Raw genomic sequence first — 19420 nt, 5'->3', positions numbered from 1 at the left:
TAATATTAAACCTAGTATTACTACTATTAAGTAGAGTAATACTAATAATAATATTAAAGCTAGTAGTGTAGGCAATATCTTAGTTAAATTTACTAGTACTAATAAACTAGTTAAATTAACTAATGTTCTTTATATACTGTAATTAGGAGTTAATTTATTAAGTCTTAGTTTAATAACTAAGAAAAATTACTCTTTATCTTTTAATAAAGATAATTACTTTATATATAACTCTAATAATAATTTATTATCTAAAAGTTATTATAAAGATAGAGTTAGTATATTCTCTATAATTAGTTCTACTTCTAGTATTAGTAAAGATTATAAATCTTATACTACTTTAAATACTATTAATAATAGTAATTTAGAAGAACTAGAAGAATCTAATCTAGAAGATAATCTAGAAATAGATAATGCTATAGAATTAGATAATAATTCTAAGTTAAATAATAATTCTAATTTAGATATTATTTCTAATAATAGCAAGTAATTAGTATTAAATAATAATACTATAGAACTATTACATAATAGATTAGAACATATTAATCTTAATACTGTTAAAAAATTAAAAGATAACGCTTTAGGCGTAGATTTTAATTTAGAGAATATTTCTACTACTAGAGTTAATTTAGATAATTGTATTACTTATATATAAGCTAAATTAACTAAAAATTACAATATAGAAGTAAGTGCTAGAGTAGAAGCCTATTTAGATCTATTATATATAGATATAAGTAGGCCTATTAGGCCTAAAACCTTTAGAGGTTTTAAATATTATATTACTTTTAGAGATAGTTTTACTAAATATTTAGTAGTAGAATTATTAAAAACTTAAAAGAATATTATTAATATTATAGAAGATACTATAACAGAATTAGAATTAGAAGCTACTAATAATAATAGCTTAGATTCTAATTCTAATAATAATTCTAGTAATTCTACTAGTAATAATAACTCTATTATTTTTAATAATAATAAAGTTAAAGCTCTATAATTAGATAATAAGTTTAAATTTAGAGAACTAGATAGTTATCTAATTAAAAAAGAAATAAATACTAGATATTCTAGTTCTTATACTTCTAAGCAAAATAGCGCAGCAGAAATAATTAATAGAGTATTACTTAATAACGTAAGAGCTTTATTAATTTATAGTAATCTACCTAAAAATTTGTAGAGAGAAACTATATTAACTACTACTTATTTATATAATAGAACTTCTAATAGTTCTATTAATTTTAAGACGCCTTATAAGTTAAAATATAAAGAAATACCTAATATTAATAATATTAGAATTTTTAGATCTTTAACTTATTATAAAGAACCTACTAGTTTAATTTAAAAACTAGATAGTAAAGCTAGTTCTTATTATTTAATAGAATTTAGTAGTTCTAATATCTATAAAATATATAATCTTAGTAATAATAAGACTATTAGAGCTAAAGATTGTAAAATTATAGAAGGTTATTATTATAAACCTAATAATAACGTAGATATTAATAAAATATTTATAAAACTAGAAGATCTTTCTTCTAATAATAATATTATTATAGAAGAAGACTTTAGTAAAATAGAATCTATTACTAGTAATTATAATAATAAGATTATTATTTATAATAGTAATAGTAATATTATTAATAATAACTCTAAATTTAAAGATTCTAAAGATACGTTATTAATTAATAATAATAATAATAACTTTAATAAAAGAGTTATTTCTTTAAATAATAATAATAGTTTAGTAGAACTAGACAATAATTATTCTAAAGATAAACTAGCTATTAATTCTACTATTATTATAGAAAATAATAGCTTTAATAGTAAATTAAATATTAATACTAGTAAAAATAATTAGAATACTCTTTATAATAATTCTATTATAGAGAATATTTTAAATACTAGTAGTAATAGTTTAATAGAACCTAAAAGTAATTAAGAAGTATTAAGTAGAAAAGATAAAGATCTATATCTAGCTACTATAAAAATAGAAGTAAATAATCTTATTAAAACTAATACTTAGAATATAACTAATAAACCTAATAATATTAATATTACTAAAGGTAGATAGGTTCTTTCTAAGAAATTAAACTTAGATAATACTATTAAAAAATATAAAGCTAGATAGGTAGCTAAAAACTTTTTATAAAATTATAATATTAATTATAAAGAAACCTTTACTTCTACTAGTAAGCCTAGTATTATAAAGCTATTATTAGCTATATTCTACTATCTAGATTAGAAAATCTATACTTAGAATATTAAATAAGCTTTTTCTAATATAGAAATAAATAATAATAATATTTATATACAATTACCTATAGGCCTAGAAGAATATATCTTAAAAGAAGCTTTAAAAGATATTATAGATAAAAGTTTAATAGACTTTATTAATAAAGCTATTTTAAATAAAGACTTTAATAATCTAGTTTATAGATTAAATAAAGCTTTATACAGTTTAAAACAAGCTTCTAGATAGTAGTAATTATTTTTAACTAAAATTCTAGAACAACTAGATTTTAAAGTTTTAAATATAGATAATAGTATTTTTATATATAACACTAAACCTATTATATTAGCTACACACGTAGATAATATATTAGTATTTACTAAAAATATAAATCTAGTTAATAATCTATATAAAGATTTAACTAGAACTTCTAAATTAGAAATAACTAATTTAGGAGAGATTAAAGAATTTCTAGGCGTAGAAATAATTAGAGATAGATCTAAGAGATCTTTATTTATAACGTAAAGAAGCTTTATTAATAAGCTATTATTTAAATATAATAAGCTATTAAATAAGTCTAAATCTATACCTTTACCTATAGGAGTTAAATTATCTAAAAATCTAGAAGATAGTTCTCTTATTAAAGACTATTAAAAAGAAATAAGTAGTTTAATTTATTTAACTATATTTACTAGGCCTAATCTAGTTTATAGTATTAATTACCTAGCTAGATTTATGTCTAATCCTAGTCTAGAACATTATAAATACTTAAATTTTATATTTAGTTATTTATTAAAGACTACTAATTATAGCTTAGATTTAACTCTATAATCTTTAGAATCTAATAATTCTAATAATAATACTATTAATAATATTAATAATAGTATTAATTTATTAGGTATTAGTAATTTAGATTAGAGGGGTAATTTAGATTCTTAAAAATCTACTACAGGTAATATATTTATTTTAAATAATTCTAAATGTAATTATAATAATAATATAGCTATTAGTTAGATTTTAAAACTATAAAAAACTATAGCTATTTCTAGTGTAGAAGTAGAATATATAGCTTTAAAAAAAGCTACTAAAGAAAGTTTATATCTTAATAACTTTATTAAAGATCTTTTTAATAATAATTCTATTAAAGAATTTAGTTCTATTTTTAATAGAACTAATATTATTAAAATAAATTCTTTAAGTGCTATAGAACTAGCTAAAAATTCTATTTTTTACGCTAGAACTAAGCACGTAAATATAACTTATTACTTTATTAGAGAAAATCTGCTAGATAATAAAATAAATCTAGTTTACAAGAATACTAGTACTATTCTAGTAGATAACCTAACTAAACCTACTAGTAATTCTAAATTTAAGAATTTTATAAATAGAATTAGTCTAGCTAAACTAGATTAATTATTTATAACTAGTTATTATTATTATTATTTATAATAATAAAAATAGTATATTAATACTATTATAGAGCTTAGGTTTTTAACCTCTAAGTTCTTTTACCTTAGAGATTCTAGTCTAGGCTTTATATTTAGTTATTATTTTATAACTATTTATATTAGCAAATAGAAATAGAAATAGAAATAGGTTTTTAGTTTTAAGATAGTTATTAAAACTTCTTATATAAATTATTATTAATAAGTTAGTTATAAAAACTACTTATATTTTCTTATTATTTAGTTATTAAAAACTGTAGCTTAAGAGAGTGTGTAAAGATTATAATAACTTAGTTATTATTATCTTTTTATTATTATTAAGCTTTGTTAAGATTGCACTTATTATTATTTCTTAATAAATTAGAAAAATTTCTAGTAAATCTAATTGCTTACGTAATTAAGATTTTAGTAGCTAGTTTTAATCTACTATACTAGAAGATTCTAAAACACCTCTATTTATCTTAGCCTAGTTAATATTAGAGTTATTACGTAATTTAATAACTCTTATCTTCTTATCTCTCTTTCTATAATTACTAAAAGATCTAGTAATAAACTAATTATTAGTTTATATAATACAACGTATAGGCTAATATAATTAGTACTAGTCTAGATTATAAATCTAGAAAATAAGAAAGATTTAGCAGACTTAAATTATAAATCTAGAAATTAAGTAGATTTAATTATAAATCCTTATCTTTAGGTAGAAATAGGTAGATATTTATATAATTATTCTAGTAGCTATTTTCTATAAAAGAAATAGTAATTCTTTATAGTTATTCTTTACCTAGTAATAATATTTTTACCTTTTACTTATTATCTACTCTATAATTACTTTATTACAATCTTTATTAGTTATACTATTTATTATAGTATTAAACTACTTTGTTTTAATAAAGCTATATTCTATTATTAGAGAATAGTTATTGTTACCTCTCTATTCTTTATAATAGGTAAGCTATAGAGCTATAAAAATATTAAAATATCTCTAATCTAGAAGTTAAAGTAGAAATAAGCTTTTAAAAGTAGATACTAATAGTAATAATAAGATAGTTTTAGCTAAAAGAGCGAAATATAGAGTAGAATATAAAGTAGAATATAGAGCGTAGTATAATATTAAACTAGAGCCTCTCTATTAGCTATATTTAGTAAGTATATAATTATTAAAGTTTAACTAAACTAGACTTTTAAAGAATATACTAGTCTTTTTACTTCTAATAAATTTTTATTCTATTTTTTATAACTCTAGATAAAGAAGTTTAGTTTTCTAAATAAAACTTTTTTATTACTACTAGTTTTTCTTACTTTAGTGCGTAGAGTACTTACTAGTTTAATATAAGTAAAGCTAGAAGAGTTTTTAGCTAGTAGTAGAAAGTACTATATAGTATAGTATTTTTTGTTACTCTAGTATATGTAAGAATACCTCTTTTTAGAATTCTTATTTTCTCTTAGTTATCTATTTTATACGTAACTTATTAAAAAAAAAATTATAACTTTTTCTATATATAATTAGAAAGAATTCTAATTTTTAAAATTACTTTTATCTATTAATTATTCTAATTTAACTTATAAATATTCTATTTCTACTTTTTATAGTACTAGTTTTTTTTATATTAATTTCTATATAGTTTATTAGTTATATAATAATATATTTATCTAAAAACTCTATAAGTAATATAAGCTATTTAAAGTCTAGTCTTAAAGTACTTATATACTATACCTCTAGATACTTATTATAGAACTCTTTCTTATTAAGAGCTAGCTTTCTTAAAGCTATATTAAATTTTCTCTAAGTATATCTTACTACTTTACTTTAATTTTGTTAGCTTTCTCTAAAATTTCTCTTTAACTATATTATTAGAGAATTATAAATATAAGAACTATAAAAATATATCTATATTACTAAACTTATTAAGGTAACTTATTTTTAATAGTATAATACCTATAACTTATTCTACTAAGTAAAAGAATATATATTTAGATTAGCTTTCTAGTATTTTTTTACTATACTATAGCTTACTTACTATCTAAGACTTAAATTATTAGTAACTACTATAATTACTAGTAAAAAGTTAGAAGTTTTTAATCTTAATAGATTATAATAAGTTAGATTAGGCATTTTATAGTTTAAAAAATTTTACTTTTACTTTCTTAGCTCTTACTATATATATATTAGTAAAGATAGAAAGATTTAAAGAAATATAAGTATATAAAGAGAAATTATATTTACTATATATTACCTCTAAGTTATATAATTCTATAATAAAAAACGCTTAGTATCTTTAAAATAATTATTAGTTCTATAATTAGTTTTATAGAAATAGTATTATCTTTAATAATTTAGTTAGTATTAGATACATCTAAATGTAAAAAAAAATATATCTTCTAAGTTTGTAACTTAAGTATACTTTTAACTAGCTAGATTTTAAATTTTTTTTTTTAGTATCTATTTTTAACTCTAGTATAAATTTAAGTATCTACGTAATCTAGTTATAGCTATAGTTTTACTTAACTTAAGTAATAGTATACTAGATAAAGTTCTCTACAAAAGTATATAAAGATATATTTATAGAAAAAGAGTATTTATAACGTTTTTTATAGTATTAATTAAATTTAATTACAAAAGATTAACTATAGAAGTAAATACTATAAAAGATAAACTAGATTAATTAGCTTAGAAGAAAAAACCTTCTAAGTAGCTATATACTTTAATAAAGTTATTAAAGCTTAGCTAAAACTAGACTAAGTTTTAAAGCTTCTAGCTAAGAATCTTTCTAGACATAGTCTATTATAGCTAAATCTATATAGAATTACTTTAGATTTTATATTATATTATATTATTAGTATAGTATATATATAAGTATTTATATTATATTTTAATATTTCTTATATATACTTATAGTAGTAACTTACTATAGGTATAATATTTATTTACTATAGTTAGCTAATAAGAAGCTTACCTTTATAATTATAAAAGTACTTAAAATAAGTATATATTATAGCTAATTAGATAAGCGCTTTAGATCTACTAACAAGTTCTTAGCTTTTTATTAGTTTAAATTAACTATACATAGCTTTAGAAGTAGAGTTATTAGTATCTTTAGTTTAGTTTAGTATTATCTTTTTAGTAAAAGAATATTAAAAGATATTAGAAGGTATTAAGAGACACTAAGCTAGTCTTACTTAGAACTACTAGAATACTTTAAATATTAATTTAGAAGATATTACTATTAGTAATAAAGTTATTACTAGTCTATAAACTAACTCTATATTTATTTTAGAACTTTCTAGTTTATACTATTAATAGAAATTATTATTACTTTATTAAGTATACTAGAATAGAAATATTAATGTAACGTAGTTAAGTAATAAAGTATATAATTATAATATAGGTCTACCTTCTATATACTTTATTCTATAGTAGATAGTAGTATATATTCTTTTAAAGAATTTAGAAATTAAAACTAAGCTATAAAGTTTAACACTTTTAAATCTTATATAAAAGAATAGAAGTAAAAAGCTAGTATTTAACTTAAAAACTATAGAAGAAGAGTTATAAAATAGAATAAAGTACATATTCTATATATTTTTAAAAGAATATTTAGAAGTTGTATATATATTTTTTTATTTTTTAAAAACTCTATATAGAACTAGAAAATAGAGAAAGCTATAACTATAGAGAAATAGTTATAAATATCTAAGAACTTAAGTATTTAAAGCTGTTTCTAGAATAAAGATATAAAGTAGAAAGATAGAAAGATATAGTAGTTTATAACTTTAAATTCTATATATAAAAAATCTAATTTTATAATATAATAGCTATTCTAAGATAGTAAAAGAGTTTAAGATATATAATTATACTAAACTCTTTAGCTATAGTTATAAAAAAGTAAAAATATCTATATTTTCTCTTTCTCTTCTCTTTTATCTTCTTTATTTTTTATATCTTATGTATCTTCTATTTCTTCTATATCTTCTATATCTTCTATATCTTCTATATCTTCTATATCTTCTATATCTTCTATATCTTCTATATCTTCTATATCTTCTATATCTTCTATATCTTCTATATTTTCTATATCTTCTATATCTTCTATATCTTTTATTTACCTATTAATATAGCCTAGAAATTAATTATAAATAATAGAATATATAGTAATAGGTCTACTACTAATAGAACTTAGTATATTTATCTTATAGCTACTACCTATAATTATAATATTATCTTTATTCTCTAATAACTATAATATAATAAATATCTTTTATTCTCTTAATATCTTTAGTAGTACTCTAGTACTACTACTATTAATATAATAATATATACTTACTATAGATAACTTATAAATATTTTAATTTAATAATATTATTTTTTAAAACGTTTCTTAATACGTTTTTTTTAAAAAGAATATTATTATAAGTAAATATAAGTTTATATTATATAGCTAAAGTATAGTATCTAATCTATTCTAATTATATATATAGTAAGATATATATAAATAATATTAATACCTAGTAGTAAGTACTAAGTTAATAGTATATTAATAAAAATCTTTAGAAATCTTATAATATATATAGCTTAAGCTACTAAGTTATCTATAATATCTAGGTCTAAGTTATTAAATAAGAATTATATTTTATTTATAAGTTTACTAAAAGTAAAGTTCTAGTAAAAATTTATAGTAGAACTTACTTTTATATATACTCTTATAAAATACTTATAAAATTATAACTATTAATAGTTTTAGTAAATACTATATTTTTAGTAGAGTAAGCTTTAAAAGTATATATTATAAAAGTACTTTTAAAAAAAAAAATTATTAAATTTATTATAATACTATTTTCTAGAATAATTATAAAGAAATTTAGATAGTAATAATAACATAATTTAGAGAAAAGTAATTAGATAATAATAGAGTAACTTAGTAGAAGTCTAGTAAGTAAAATAATATTAATAGAATAAGATTAGTTTTTACTTATTAATATCTAAAAAATAAATATAAAGTTTAAAGTACTTCTATAGTATTAAGTTCTAAATATAAGCTACTTTAATATAGTCTTAGATTTTTAAGAGTAACTTATTAGATAAAAAAACTACGCTTTTACTAAGATTCTAGTATATATTTTAACTATAAACTTTTAAATATATTAACTTTTTAGTAATAAGCTAATAAGTATATATAATTATATTATAATTTTCTTAAAGATTAGTATTAAGATTCTTTTATAGTATACTTTAGTATTAAAATAGCTCTATAGCTAGCGTTAATTTAGAAGCTTTAATACTTTTAAACTAGTAGCACTAAAACTTTAAGTCTTAGTCTATCTATCTTTAGAGTAGATATAAGATCTAAGACTTAATAGAGCTTAGTAGATCTTACTAAAGCTTATTAGACTTAGATCTTACTATCTATATATATACTATCTTTAACTAAGAATAATATTCTAGTTATTTTTATCTATTTAGATTATTCTAGTCTAGTAGTAGTCTAGAACTATATTCTTAAAGTAGGTAAAATCTTTAGTTATATATTTTTAAATTTACTAGTAATAGATCTTACTTTTTTAGAACTAGCTTATAAGCTATAAAATTATTAGTTTTCTAAGAAATTAAGTAAAGTTATTATATATAAGATCTTATATAAAATAATTTTTCTATAGTTCTCTAAGTAGTTTTTACCTCTTTAGAATTAGTAGCTCTTTAAGCTATAAGTATTACTAATTAAGATTTAGAATTTTGCTTAATAATAGTTTTCTAAGATTCTTTTTTAGATAAAGTGTAAGAGAGAAGGTTACGCGTAAGCGATGTAGTTTTTGTAGCTAGCTAGCGTACTACAGTGAACTACAGAATGTTCGTCTACTTCGCGAATCTCCAGCTGTTTACAACGCCGGTGCGCTCCTCTTCTGCGACCAAAGCCTTGTTCTTCTTACTACACCACCATTTCGTCACCAAACATAGCACTATAGTCAAGCCGCATCCGGCGATGATGCAGCCGCCTCCGGTCTCGTACCTCGGCTCCTGGTTCCTCAAGAAGAAATACGGCGTGAACCAATGACTAACACTTGACACGCAGTTTGCGATCGCAATGAGTGCCGCTCTTTTCGTTCGTGGTCGCGGCACAACGGTAGTCTCCCACGAAAGCTGGATATTCAAGCCTACGAACGGGCCACAGCAGAGCAATACCATGGAGAAATACCGTGCACCTGTGTTGAGAGTGCTGATCATAATGATTGCGCCAATCAGGGTAGTCGAAATAGCGCCGATGATGTGGTAGCCATGCTCGAGCATGCGACCAGACGACCACGAGACGACGAGCGTCACAATGTAGGCGATGACGTATGGTGGAGCTTGTACAAGGTAAGTCTCGACCTCTCCAAAGCCAAGGGTGTCCATGATGGATGGGAAAAAGTCCTTGAACGACTGGGCGATAATCAGGGAGAAGTGGATGCCAGCAAACAGCCACGTGAACGGGTCCCGAATCGCCTGCATTAGGCCGCCAATGTAGTCGCCTTCGTCATCCTCCGTCACGCATCCGGAAGATACGGATTGTCGGTATTGCGCCATCTGCTGCTCTTCTGGGGTGAAGTAGTACGTTCCAGTGTTGTTAGGGAAGTTTGGTAGAAGCCAGAACCCAGGGATGGCAACCATGATAGACACGATACCCTCGAGCAAGAGGAACCACTGCCACGCCTGTAAACCCGCAATGTTGTCCATGTTGGTTAAGATGCCTGCTGCAAGGAGACCAGAGAAGACGTTTGATACGATGTTTCCCGCGTGCCAGATAGCCATGCGCAAAGGGCTCTCTTGCTTTGTATACCAGCTTGACGTCATGAGCGCCACGACCGGGAGGAATGGGCCTTCGGTGAACCCTACTAGGAAACGACAAAGCATAAAGTGCCAGGGTCGGGTGCAAGCAGGCATGCATATCGTGACGGAGGACCACGCGAGCATGATGCATGGCATCCAGATACGAGGCTTCTGCTTGGACATGATGATGTTGGCTGGCACCTGTGAGATAATGTATCCCACGTAGAAGAGCGAGATGCCAGCAGACCACTCCACATCCGTCATGTGGATATCATGCTGCATACCAGCAAGACGTGCATTTGAGACGTTGATGCGGTCGAGGTAGCTGTCGAACGTTAGTTTATGTGCTTCCGCGCCACAGTAGCTTGGAAGCTGCCTTACTTCATCAAGAGCATTAAGGTGATGATAAGCAGAAACTTCCAGTCGAGCTTCTTCAGAACAGCCTTGTTCAGCCTGTCAAGCTCATCTTTGGTCTTCCCTCGCAGCAGAGGGTAGTGTTGAAGGAAGGTCTCGGCTTCCGAAAGTCCAGCATCCTCCACCTTGATGACTTCACAACTCCCCTTCAACGATTTATCGTCGCTAGTCATGGAGGCGGTCGCGGGAATAGAGAATAGATGGATGGCGGATTTGAAGGAGGAAAGGCCCGAGCAGTGCGGTGTAAAGCAACGGCTCTTCGAAGGCAGCGGCTTCTTTATACCTGGCTACATGGGTTATCTTCTTCCAAATGTCGATGTAGTAAGCATCTGCCAATGCGCACTGCCGTCCTTCATGGTCTCGCTATAGCATCCTGTTTGGCTTCAACGACGTCCAGCGTGCGGGGATGGTTTGTGCCGTCCATGCCTTCCCCGGACCCCAGACGCGCTATGCTCCACGCGCCTGGGCGATTTCTGTGGATTCAACGATTCCGGTGGTCGCCCGATGTGTGTGACATCTCGGTGGCCATCCGAGGATTGCGCTACGCGTCGGTGGTCGCCCGTAGCGTCTCGTGGAAGCGGGGCAAGAAGAAACGCGTGAACGCGGACGCAGCTGGCAGGGGCGGCCGAGCGCTTGATGGACCCTTGCACGACTCAGGCACGGCACGCGGCTGACACACGTTCGCCTCGCCACCCCCCTCATTATCCATCGTCAACATCGACAACGCTGACGTGCCGCTCGCGGCCGGGCGCTATGTGCGCTGATGCTCGGCGCTTCGGTCATGGTCCGAAGGCATCACGGTGACCGGCTGCGGCCGCTGGCGTACACTACTATGCTGGGTAAGCTCATTCTACAGGAGGTTGCCTTCACGTACATATGGCAGTCGGGATTGCTACAACAAGAACTCTCGTATAGCTCAAAGTCTATCCAATCGCCTCTTGTTGAATCATTCATCCAACCCCAAAGCTCGATCACACCCGCAAACATGTCGGAACTCACTCTTCACAACTCATTCCGGGAGAAGATGCTCCGCGATGAGGTAGCCTACACGCTGTCCGTGAAGCTTGTTCGCAGCGTTGAGCTTCCGATGATGTCGAAGACCGCGGGATTTGATGGTATTCTTATCGACATGGAGCACTCAACCTTTGACTTGGACACGACCAGTACGTTCTCTCCTCAGAGCCCCGCCCCTCTCTAGAAACCTTCAAGCTAACGTAGGATAGGTCAGATATGTATTGCAGCTCTTTACGCCGGCATTTCACCCATAGTCCGCGTCCCATCCAAAGACCCCTTCTTCGTCTCTCGGGTACTTGACGGAGGTGCCATGGGCGTTATAGTCCCACACATCCGCTCTGTACAAGACGCCAAAGATGTGGTAGCCGCCGCCAAATTCCAGCCCCTTGGGCATCGCTCCTCGACGAACAATATGCCACAATTCCAGTACCGACACCTTTCTGCCAAGGCAATGAGTCCTGTGTGCAATCGCGAAACCCTTGTCATTCCCATGGTAGAGACGATTGAAGCAGTCGAATGCGTTGAAGAGCTAGCCGCCATGGAAGGCGTTGACAGTCTACTGATCGGCACCAATGACATGTGCGCCGAGCTGGGTATTCCAGGACAATACGAGAGCCCGCAGCTACTCGAAGTATATGAGAAGACGATTGACGCCTGCAAGAAGCACGGCAAATGGGTTGGCGTAGGAGGCCTGCACTCAAGATTAGACCTTGTGGAGAAGTTCTGCAAGATGGGCGCGCGATGGGTTATGGCGGCGACAGATGGACCGCTGCTACTCGGTGGAGCTACGAAGCGAGCAGGCGAGATGGCACAACTGAATGCAAGGGTCAAGAGTTCTACTGAGCCTGCCCAGCCTGAGACGAACGGAGCATTTATCGCGTCGGGTAACGGGATTATCGATGCATCAAAAGAAAAGGCTAGTGTGACAGTGGAAGAATTGAAGATGAACGATCAAGTCAACGGGCATGGGAATGTATTAGCAAGCTCATAGATGTCGACATCTTATATTCTATAACAGAATGTCGAAACACATATCCAATCTGGATGTACTCAACCGTGATGACATATATCAAATTCGCGATAATTAGATGTAAAGCGCTCGCTCGTAAAATAGTTCTAGCTGTGAGACCCGAGACGCGCTAGCTTCCGATTTGGTAACCGGTACCTCGGTTCCTTCACGACTTCGAAACCACCATCTTTGAACCCAGAGACTAACTCTACCATCATTCACCAACATGATAGACCTGCAATCGCAAGCCTGCGAAAGATGCTGGAAGCGGAAACAGAAGGTTGGTGGTCGCTCCTTCTTCGTGCATAAATGGCAGCACGTCAAGTCTGCTCGATACCTGTTTCCCCCCATAATTGGCGATCGAATCCGCGCACAGGATCACTGCAATTTCTTCACACCATCAAAAGACTAACTTAGTACCCAGTGCTCTCGAGATACGCCAACGTGTCAGCAATGTCGCGTCGCCGCATCGCAATGTGTGCAGCGTCGCCTTGGCTCCGTAATCGACGCTTCGGATCCGTCTTCCGTCTCATACATTGAGTCTTTGAAGTCGAGAATTGCCGCTTTGGAGGCCAGGAGCAACCGGCATTCCGAAATGCAGCACGAGGTCACGAACGATCAAGAATCACCGAATCAGCCTTGTAATAGCAATTTGTCCGCGTCTGGCACTCCCCAGGGGCCAAATGCTGGGACGATAGATTCATCGGTAGTCGAGCCCGGGTCGAGCAACGACTTACACCATACAATGCACGAAGCCAATTACTTGAGTCTTAGTGCAATGGCAGAGCCGACAGACCGACAGCCATTCTCGAACCAGGGACTTTCGTTCTCGACGTTATTTCTTGCCGCGGCGAGTATAGGCAACACCAACCCGAGCAGCCCCATCGGAACAAACCCATCACTTTCCGGGCCTATGGCAGACTTTCGTAACGAGTTATTCTCTCAGGGCAGTACACTGGATGGTGCTCAGGCGGCTGAAGCCTTCAGACGGTTTGTCAAAATAGCTCCCACAACCTTTCCCGTCATGACGCGCAGCGAGCTCGAAGATCTGTACAGTATCGTCGTGACGGCCGAGCGAGATACAAATATTGACATGATGATGGATGAGTCGCCAGAGAAGATCCTACTTGTCAGAGTAGGCATTGCGCTCGGCTTTCTGCTATCGCCAAATCACAGCTTCGCGGTAGTCTTGATATCTGAGCTAACAACAACGGCCTCGCAACTCATGCCACGCATACTCAGTCAGTCCAACGACTTGGCAGTCGTGCAGTGTCTCACAGCCCTTGCCATATGTTCACTCTACACAACGTATTGCGGATCGTCCTGGCATCTACTTGGACTGGCTATGACACGCTGCATCTCTGCGGGTATGCACACGTCTCGCGTCTCGGATATAAGCTCGGATAGCCAGAGTAAGAGGCAAAATGGAAGAGCTTTCTGGACGTTGTACATCCTGGACACTCACCTCAGTACGGCTATGGACCGGCCATTTTGTCTCAACGATGGCAATATCATGGTGTCGCCACCAGTGTCACCACAACCGAGAGGTACAGATACGGAACTGATCGCCCTGCGATTTTTGATCCAACATGCGCAACTCTTGCGCTCAATTCGAAAACATACCGATGAAGACCTGCTTTGCCATTTCGTCAATCTATGCCACTGGAGAGAGACATTGCCAAGAGCACTATCAGCAGGTGGTCTACTCGAAAACCAATTGCATGCCCGTGGTCTGGTAGAATTACTCAAGTGTCCGAGCTTCGCACAGGACCCAGGGCGAGACATGATGTTGGGCCGCATCGAGGAACACTTCGTCGGGTATGCGATATCCATCGAACATCAGCTCAGCAGTCAGGAGCTAGCGCCGGGAGCTCTCGATGGATATCTAATATTCTTCATCGGTGTATTTACCGCGTCGCAGCCGCCTACCCAGGAGCGACAAAGATGCGTGCTCCAATGCCTGAGCAGTCTCACTATTCTCTCGATGCACTACACTGCCTTCCAGGGCTTTCGGAACATACTCGTCGCAATGCAGTCTCGACCAACCTCAACAGAAAGTCTCAAGAGCCTAGTGAGCGCGTCTGAGATCGCGGTGTCGTGCCATGTGCGACGACTCATCTTCGGCAGTGTATGAGCGGGCAAAGCCAACCACAGCCGGATAACGCCCAAATCCTATTAAGACTATCTTGCCGCTTACGTAGTTTTCGCTTCTAGATCTAGTTCCGATGTGCGGAAATCATAGTGCGCGGTGTTCCAATCCGACAAGGCAGGGTGGCATCGAAAAGACATGGGTGAGGGGTCGTTTCGCTCGGGCAGTCGGACACCCCCCGAGGCTAGCGCAGCGGCCCTTTCGGTGGTCGTCCGACGAGCTCTGTCGATCCGCGCATGACCAATCCGCCGGTATACTGACACGGCACTGGCTTCTGCATCAGATCCAGATGTCGAATGTTCAAATGCCCGGCGTGTGAGTAGTGCGGCTATCCACATACATCTAGGTACACATCATCTTGGGTGTGGCTGCCATATACCATCAAGACGCGCAGTCCGACATTATTTTGGACTTCAAACTCCCCTTGCAGACTTATCTGGGTCGCTTGCTTCACGCGATCATTGTTATCATGGCTCCTGCACTCATCGAGTCAGAGCACACTTTCCCCGCTTCGTCACCGTCCAATGGGTTAGACAAGGCTACTGTTTACCTGCTCGATACATTACACCCCGAAGCTACGAAACGCGCCCAGTCGCTGTTCAACGCGATACTACCTTCAGACCCCAGGCACTCGGGATGGAAAGAGAGAGCCGAATACCTGATCATTCGCGGATCATACCTTACGGCAGAAGACATCGACGCCTGCAAGAACCTCAAAGCCATCGGCAAACAGGGCGTTGGAATCGACAAGATTGATGGCGAAGCCTGCAGAGCACGCGGTATCAAGATCTTCAACACGCCCGGAGTAAATGCGCAGGCTGTCGCGGAGACGGTGCTTACGCTCACGATGTCTGTAGCTCGCGAGGTTGGTCGCACAACAGCGCTGCAGAGTGCCGGGCTTAGCGTGCCGAAAGAGACCTGCTCGGGTTTGATCATCAACAAGAAGACGGTCGGGATCGTGGGTATGGGTAACATTGGCCGAAAGGTCGCGCAAATCTTCCAAGGCGGATTAGGGTGTCGCATCGTAGCATACGATCCACTACTGCCAAAGGATGCTTGGGAGGATATTGCGCATACCCGAGCAGACACTCTTGAGGAGGTTCTTCGAGCTTCGGATGTGATAACACTACACGTTCCTCTAATACCACAAACCCGGGGTCTCATATCCTATGAACAATTCAAGATCATGAAGCCTACTTCAATCTTGATCAACGCGGCCAGAGGCGGAATTGTGCATGAGGCCGATCTCGAACGCGCCTTGAGAGAAGGTCTGATTTGGGGAGCCGGTCTAGACTGCCACGAGCATGAGCCTCCGACCAAAGAGATCTATGGTAGTTTGTGGGAAACGGGACGGGTCGTGAGCACTCCGCACGTAGGTGCTGCAACGGCCGAGACCCAGATGGAGACTGCGATGATGGCAGTGGATCGATTGTATGATTATATCCAGACTGTCCGAGCGATCTAGCTAGGGTGCTGCTCACTGAAGCGTTGCCGTACCTTTTCTTGGCCGTTTTCTTTCTTTAGTTGTAGGAGAAAGAATTCCAATAATCTAAGTTAGTGTTCAACGAGCCCCAAGCATACTCGCCCAGTCCATATTCAAGTTGGTTCAAAAGGTCATTAGTTAGACCCATGCCGAAGTCTTGCGAATCTTGGTGATTTGGAAGGTCAGGAAAGTCCCCAAGTATGAAGTGATCCAGGTTTGCCCGTTCGTGCTGCTGGCCATCCGATTGTAAGTGATCTGCAGTGATGGTGTCCATGCTCGAGTGCAGCGAATCCGCGTTGAGGTGGTGATCGGGGTAGATTTGCGTATCATGGGTTGGAGGCTGTTGAGAACTTGGCTGAATTGGGTTTGCGGGGACATTTTCTGACACCTGTAACGCAGATGTAAAACGATCTTTGACGAACTCTTCCAGTATGACGCTGAAGACAGTGGCGAAAGAACCTGCGTCTGGCATTTTGTCCTTGAAGTAGTTTAACAATGAGCTGCAAGTGTCGAGTGTTGGCAGAGTTTCAGTGTTAGTGACGGAGAGCTCGTCATTGTCGCTCAAAACACCCAAGATAATGCAATAGATGACAGTAAGACCTGCGGTAAAGATCATCTGAAAGTAGCTGCGTGTCCAAGTGATAGCGTTTCTGCGTCGAAGGTCTGCATACAGTTGTATCGTATGTATCGCTGATTGATAGCACACTTTCAGTATCTCCCTTACAATGGACGTTCCGGAGAACTGCCGTGCTGGTAGGTTGTGCATGGCGCCACGGGCAAGCAGGAGACGGTCCTTCTCGTACATAAAGTCATGCCATTCAGACCGCTCGTATAGACATTTGGGGTCTACGAAGACTGGTACTGACGACCGCAAGGCGCGGAGCTCTTTGTCGGATTGTATGAATGACGAATATATGTGGCCTATCGATTGAAACCTGGAGGTCTGAGTGCTGTCTTCGCTATTATATGAGGCGGGCTTTCGACCAGTATAAAAGGCAGTGTGCACCCGAGAGCTTAGCTGTCGCAGCTTGATGCAAAACAGGTTGACTGACAGCTCGCTTGGGCTAACGTTCGTGGCGGAAGGAACATCTTCAAGTACATTAGCACCAGACGTTACGATTGTTTCGTCGTCAGCATCAATCGGTAGTGGCATGCTTATCTCCGACTCGAGAAGAGCGAAAGGGCGACCTAATATGCCCGAGCTGTAACGGTCGTGGACGTAGCACTCCCAGAATATCCTGCGCTGGTGTTGTTCTTTCAATGGGCTCAAGCCGTCCTGTGCCTTCGAATGAAGACCCCATTCAATGCACTGCCGCATACACAAGCGGGATATTTCCCATATCGATGCTCCAATGTGATGGTACATGCCGAATCTCGCTATCAGTAATAGGTTCTGGATAGCTTCCGCGTCTTTGATCAACGGTATGCTCGCAAGATAATGTTCAGCCGCAAGATAATACCCGTACGGATGCTCGGCACTTCCGCCATCAGCCTGACACTCGCGATGCCTGGTCGTATCGCTGATCGCGAATACCATAAAGAGGCGAAAGTAGTCCTGGGCCGAGGGTCTCTCTGGTGTTGGCGAGAGGGAGTAGACCCTGCTGAATACGTCTAGCATCTCGCTACGAAGGAGAAAAGTATGGTGGACGTGAAACCGATTGAAGTAGTTGTCAAACAATTGTCGTGCCTGCGCCAGTGGTGGTAGTGCTCGAGCGACAGGTCGATGCGTAGCAATACGAGGGCGCTTCGCAAGTTGCTCGAGGATTTGTGCGCGATGGTGTTGCCACTTGGTATCAGAAAGGATATTCTGCAAGAAGCCCAGGCCGCTGCCGTCGCCAACAAACCCGCTCTGGGTATCTGAGCTCGTTACCGTCTCAGGGCCTGTTGGTGTCCGATTGGCAACGTCCGATCTTTCGGTGGAGGCTGGTGTCGCAACGCCTGTGTCGTCAAGATCGCCCAGCCTACGCTGCAGGTTGAGTTCCTTCTCTTCCAGCTGCCGAATGTAGTCACGTGCATACTGTTCGCCAGTGATAGCATCGACGATGATGCAGGCGGCATTCCCTTTTCTACAGTTTGTGCATTTGGGTGCTTGTCTGTCGCATTTGACTTTGCGCAGTTTGCACTTCTGACATGCGGGCAGCTGGTATTCGCGCTCTTCCATCGTGATACATAGTTGTTGATGCTGGCTTGCAGGTCAGCGGAGGATGTTTGCCGAACCCACCTGGGCACCATTATCGACGTACCGGCTCACCAACGGACACACCCAAGTTGCGTCGCGGAAAGATCTCAGGCTCGAACGTGAAGCGTAGTAGAAAGTTCGTCGGATGTGATGGAGATGGAGAGGCTGGGCCAGTTCCAATTCTAGGGTACCGACCATTGGTGGCGCCGGCCTGGGGTAACAGCCGAGAGCATGCGGGGGCCGCCAAGTGAGCACGTCTCTCAGACCATCGCACCAGACCTCGGGAGGCTCGACCCTTTGAACACTTTAATGCCGACCATCACCTCTGGCAGGACAGCGAGAGCCGGATCTAGAATTTTGAACAACACCACTTTTTCATCCTAAAACGCAGTAAATAAATTCTAAGAAATATACAACATATACCCTACAAAGCTGCGAAGAAAACTGCATTTTTAGAATTGAAATTAGACGCGTTGTAGTTGAGATAGAGGGTCACCCACCCACCTATTAGCTTGCGTCCGGCTTTCGCTGTCTTGCTAGAGCATCACGTAAGTTCGCTTCCGCGGGCACGTCTTCCTCACATGAGACAGAATGGTAGAAGTAGGTGGTGATAATATAAGACTGGTGAGAAGCACTCCATTCATCTTACAATGCAATAGCTCGCCCTTCAAGTACTGCAGGCGTCTCTCTACGACATTACGGAT

The 19420-nt window shown here is 35.8% G+C and overlaps 4 protein-coding genes across 4 annotated transcripts; 2 read left to right on the top strand and 2 right to left on the bottom strand.

Annotated features, from left to right (window-relative positions):
• Positions 1-9517: 9517 nt before the first annotated feature.
• On the bottom strand, positions 9518-11055 carry J4E85_010492 (uncharacterized protein; the record flags this gene model as incomplete). Its single annotated transcript, XM_051474701.1, has 2 exons — positions 9518-10793; positions 10850-11055. 2 exons carry the CDS (start codon positions 11053-11055, stop codon positions 9518-9520), a joined length of 1482 nt encoding a protein of 493 aa, XP_051321621.1.
• An 812-nt stretch (positions 11056-11867) lies between these two features.
• Positions 11868-12887, top strand: J4E85_010491 (uncharacterized protein; the record flags this gene model as incomplete). The annotated part of the gene is made up of 2 exons (XM_051474700.1): positions 11868-12045; positions 12106-12887. The coding sequence occupies 2 exons, from the start codon at positions 11868-11870 to the stop codon at positions 12885-12887; spliced, it is 960 nt and encodes a 319-aa protein (XP_051321620.1).
• Positions 12888-15523: 2636 nt separating this feature from the next.
• J4E85_010490 (uncharacterized protein) lies at positions 15524-16519 on the top strand (the record flags this gene model as incomplete). Its single annotated transcript, XM_051474699.1, has 1 exon — positions 15524-16519. The coding sequence occupies one exon, from the start codon at positions 15524-15526 to the stop codon at positions 16517-16519; it is 996 nt and encodes a 331-aa protein (XP_051321619.1).
• Positions 16520-16675: 156 nt separating this feature from the next.
• On the bottom strand, positions 16676-18698 carry J4E85_010489 (uncharacterized protein; the record flags this gene model as incomplete). The annotated part of the gene is made up of 2 exons (XM_051474698.1): positions 16676-16792; positions 16926-18698. The coding sequence occupies 2 exons, from the start codon at positions 18696-18698 to the stop codon at positions 16676-16678; spliced, it is 1890 nt and encodes a 629-aa protein (XP_051321618.1).
• Between the last annotated feature and the right edge of the window lie 722 nt (positions 18699-19420).

Source organism: Alternaria conjuncta, assembly GCF_024043145.1.
Source record: "Alternaria conjuncta strain BMP 0040 chromosome Unknown scaffold_23, whole genome shotgun sequence".
Taxonomy (NCBI): Eukaryota; Fungi; Ascomycota; class Dothideomycetes; order Pleosporales; family Pleosporaceae; genus Alternaria; species Alternaria conjuncta.
This window is presented reverse-complemented; position numbering and strand designations above follow the sequence as displayed.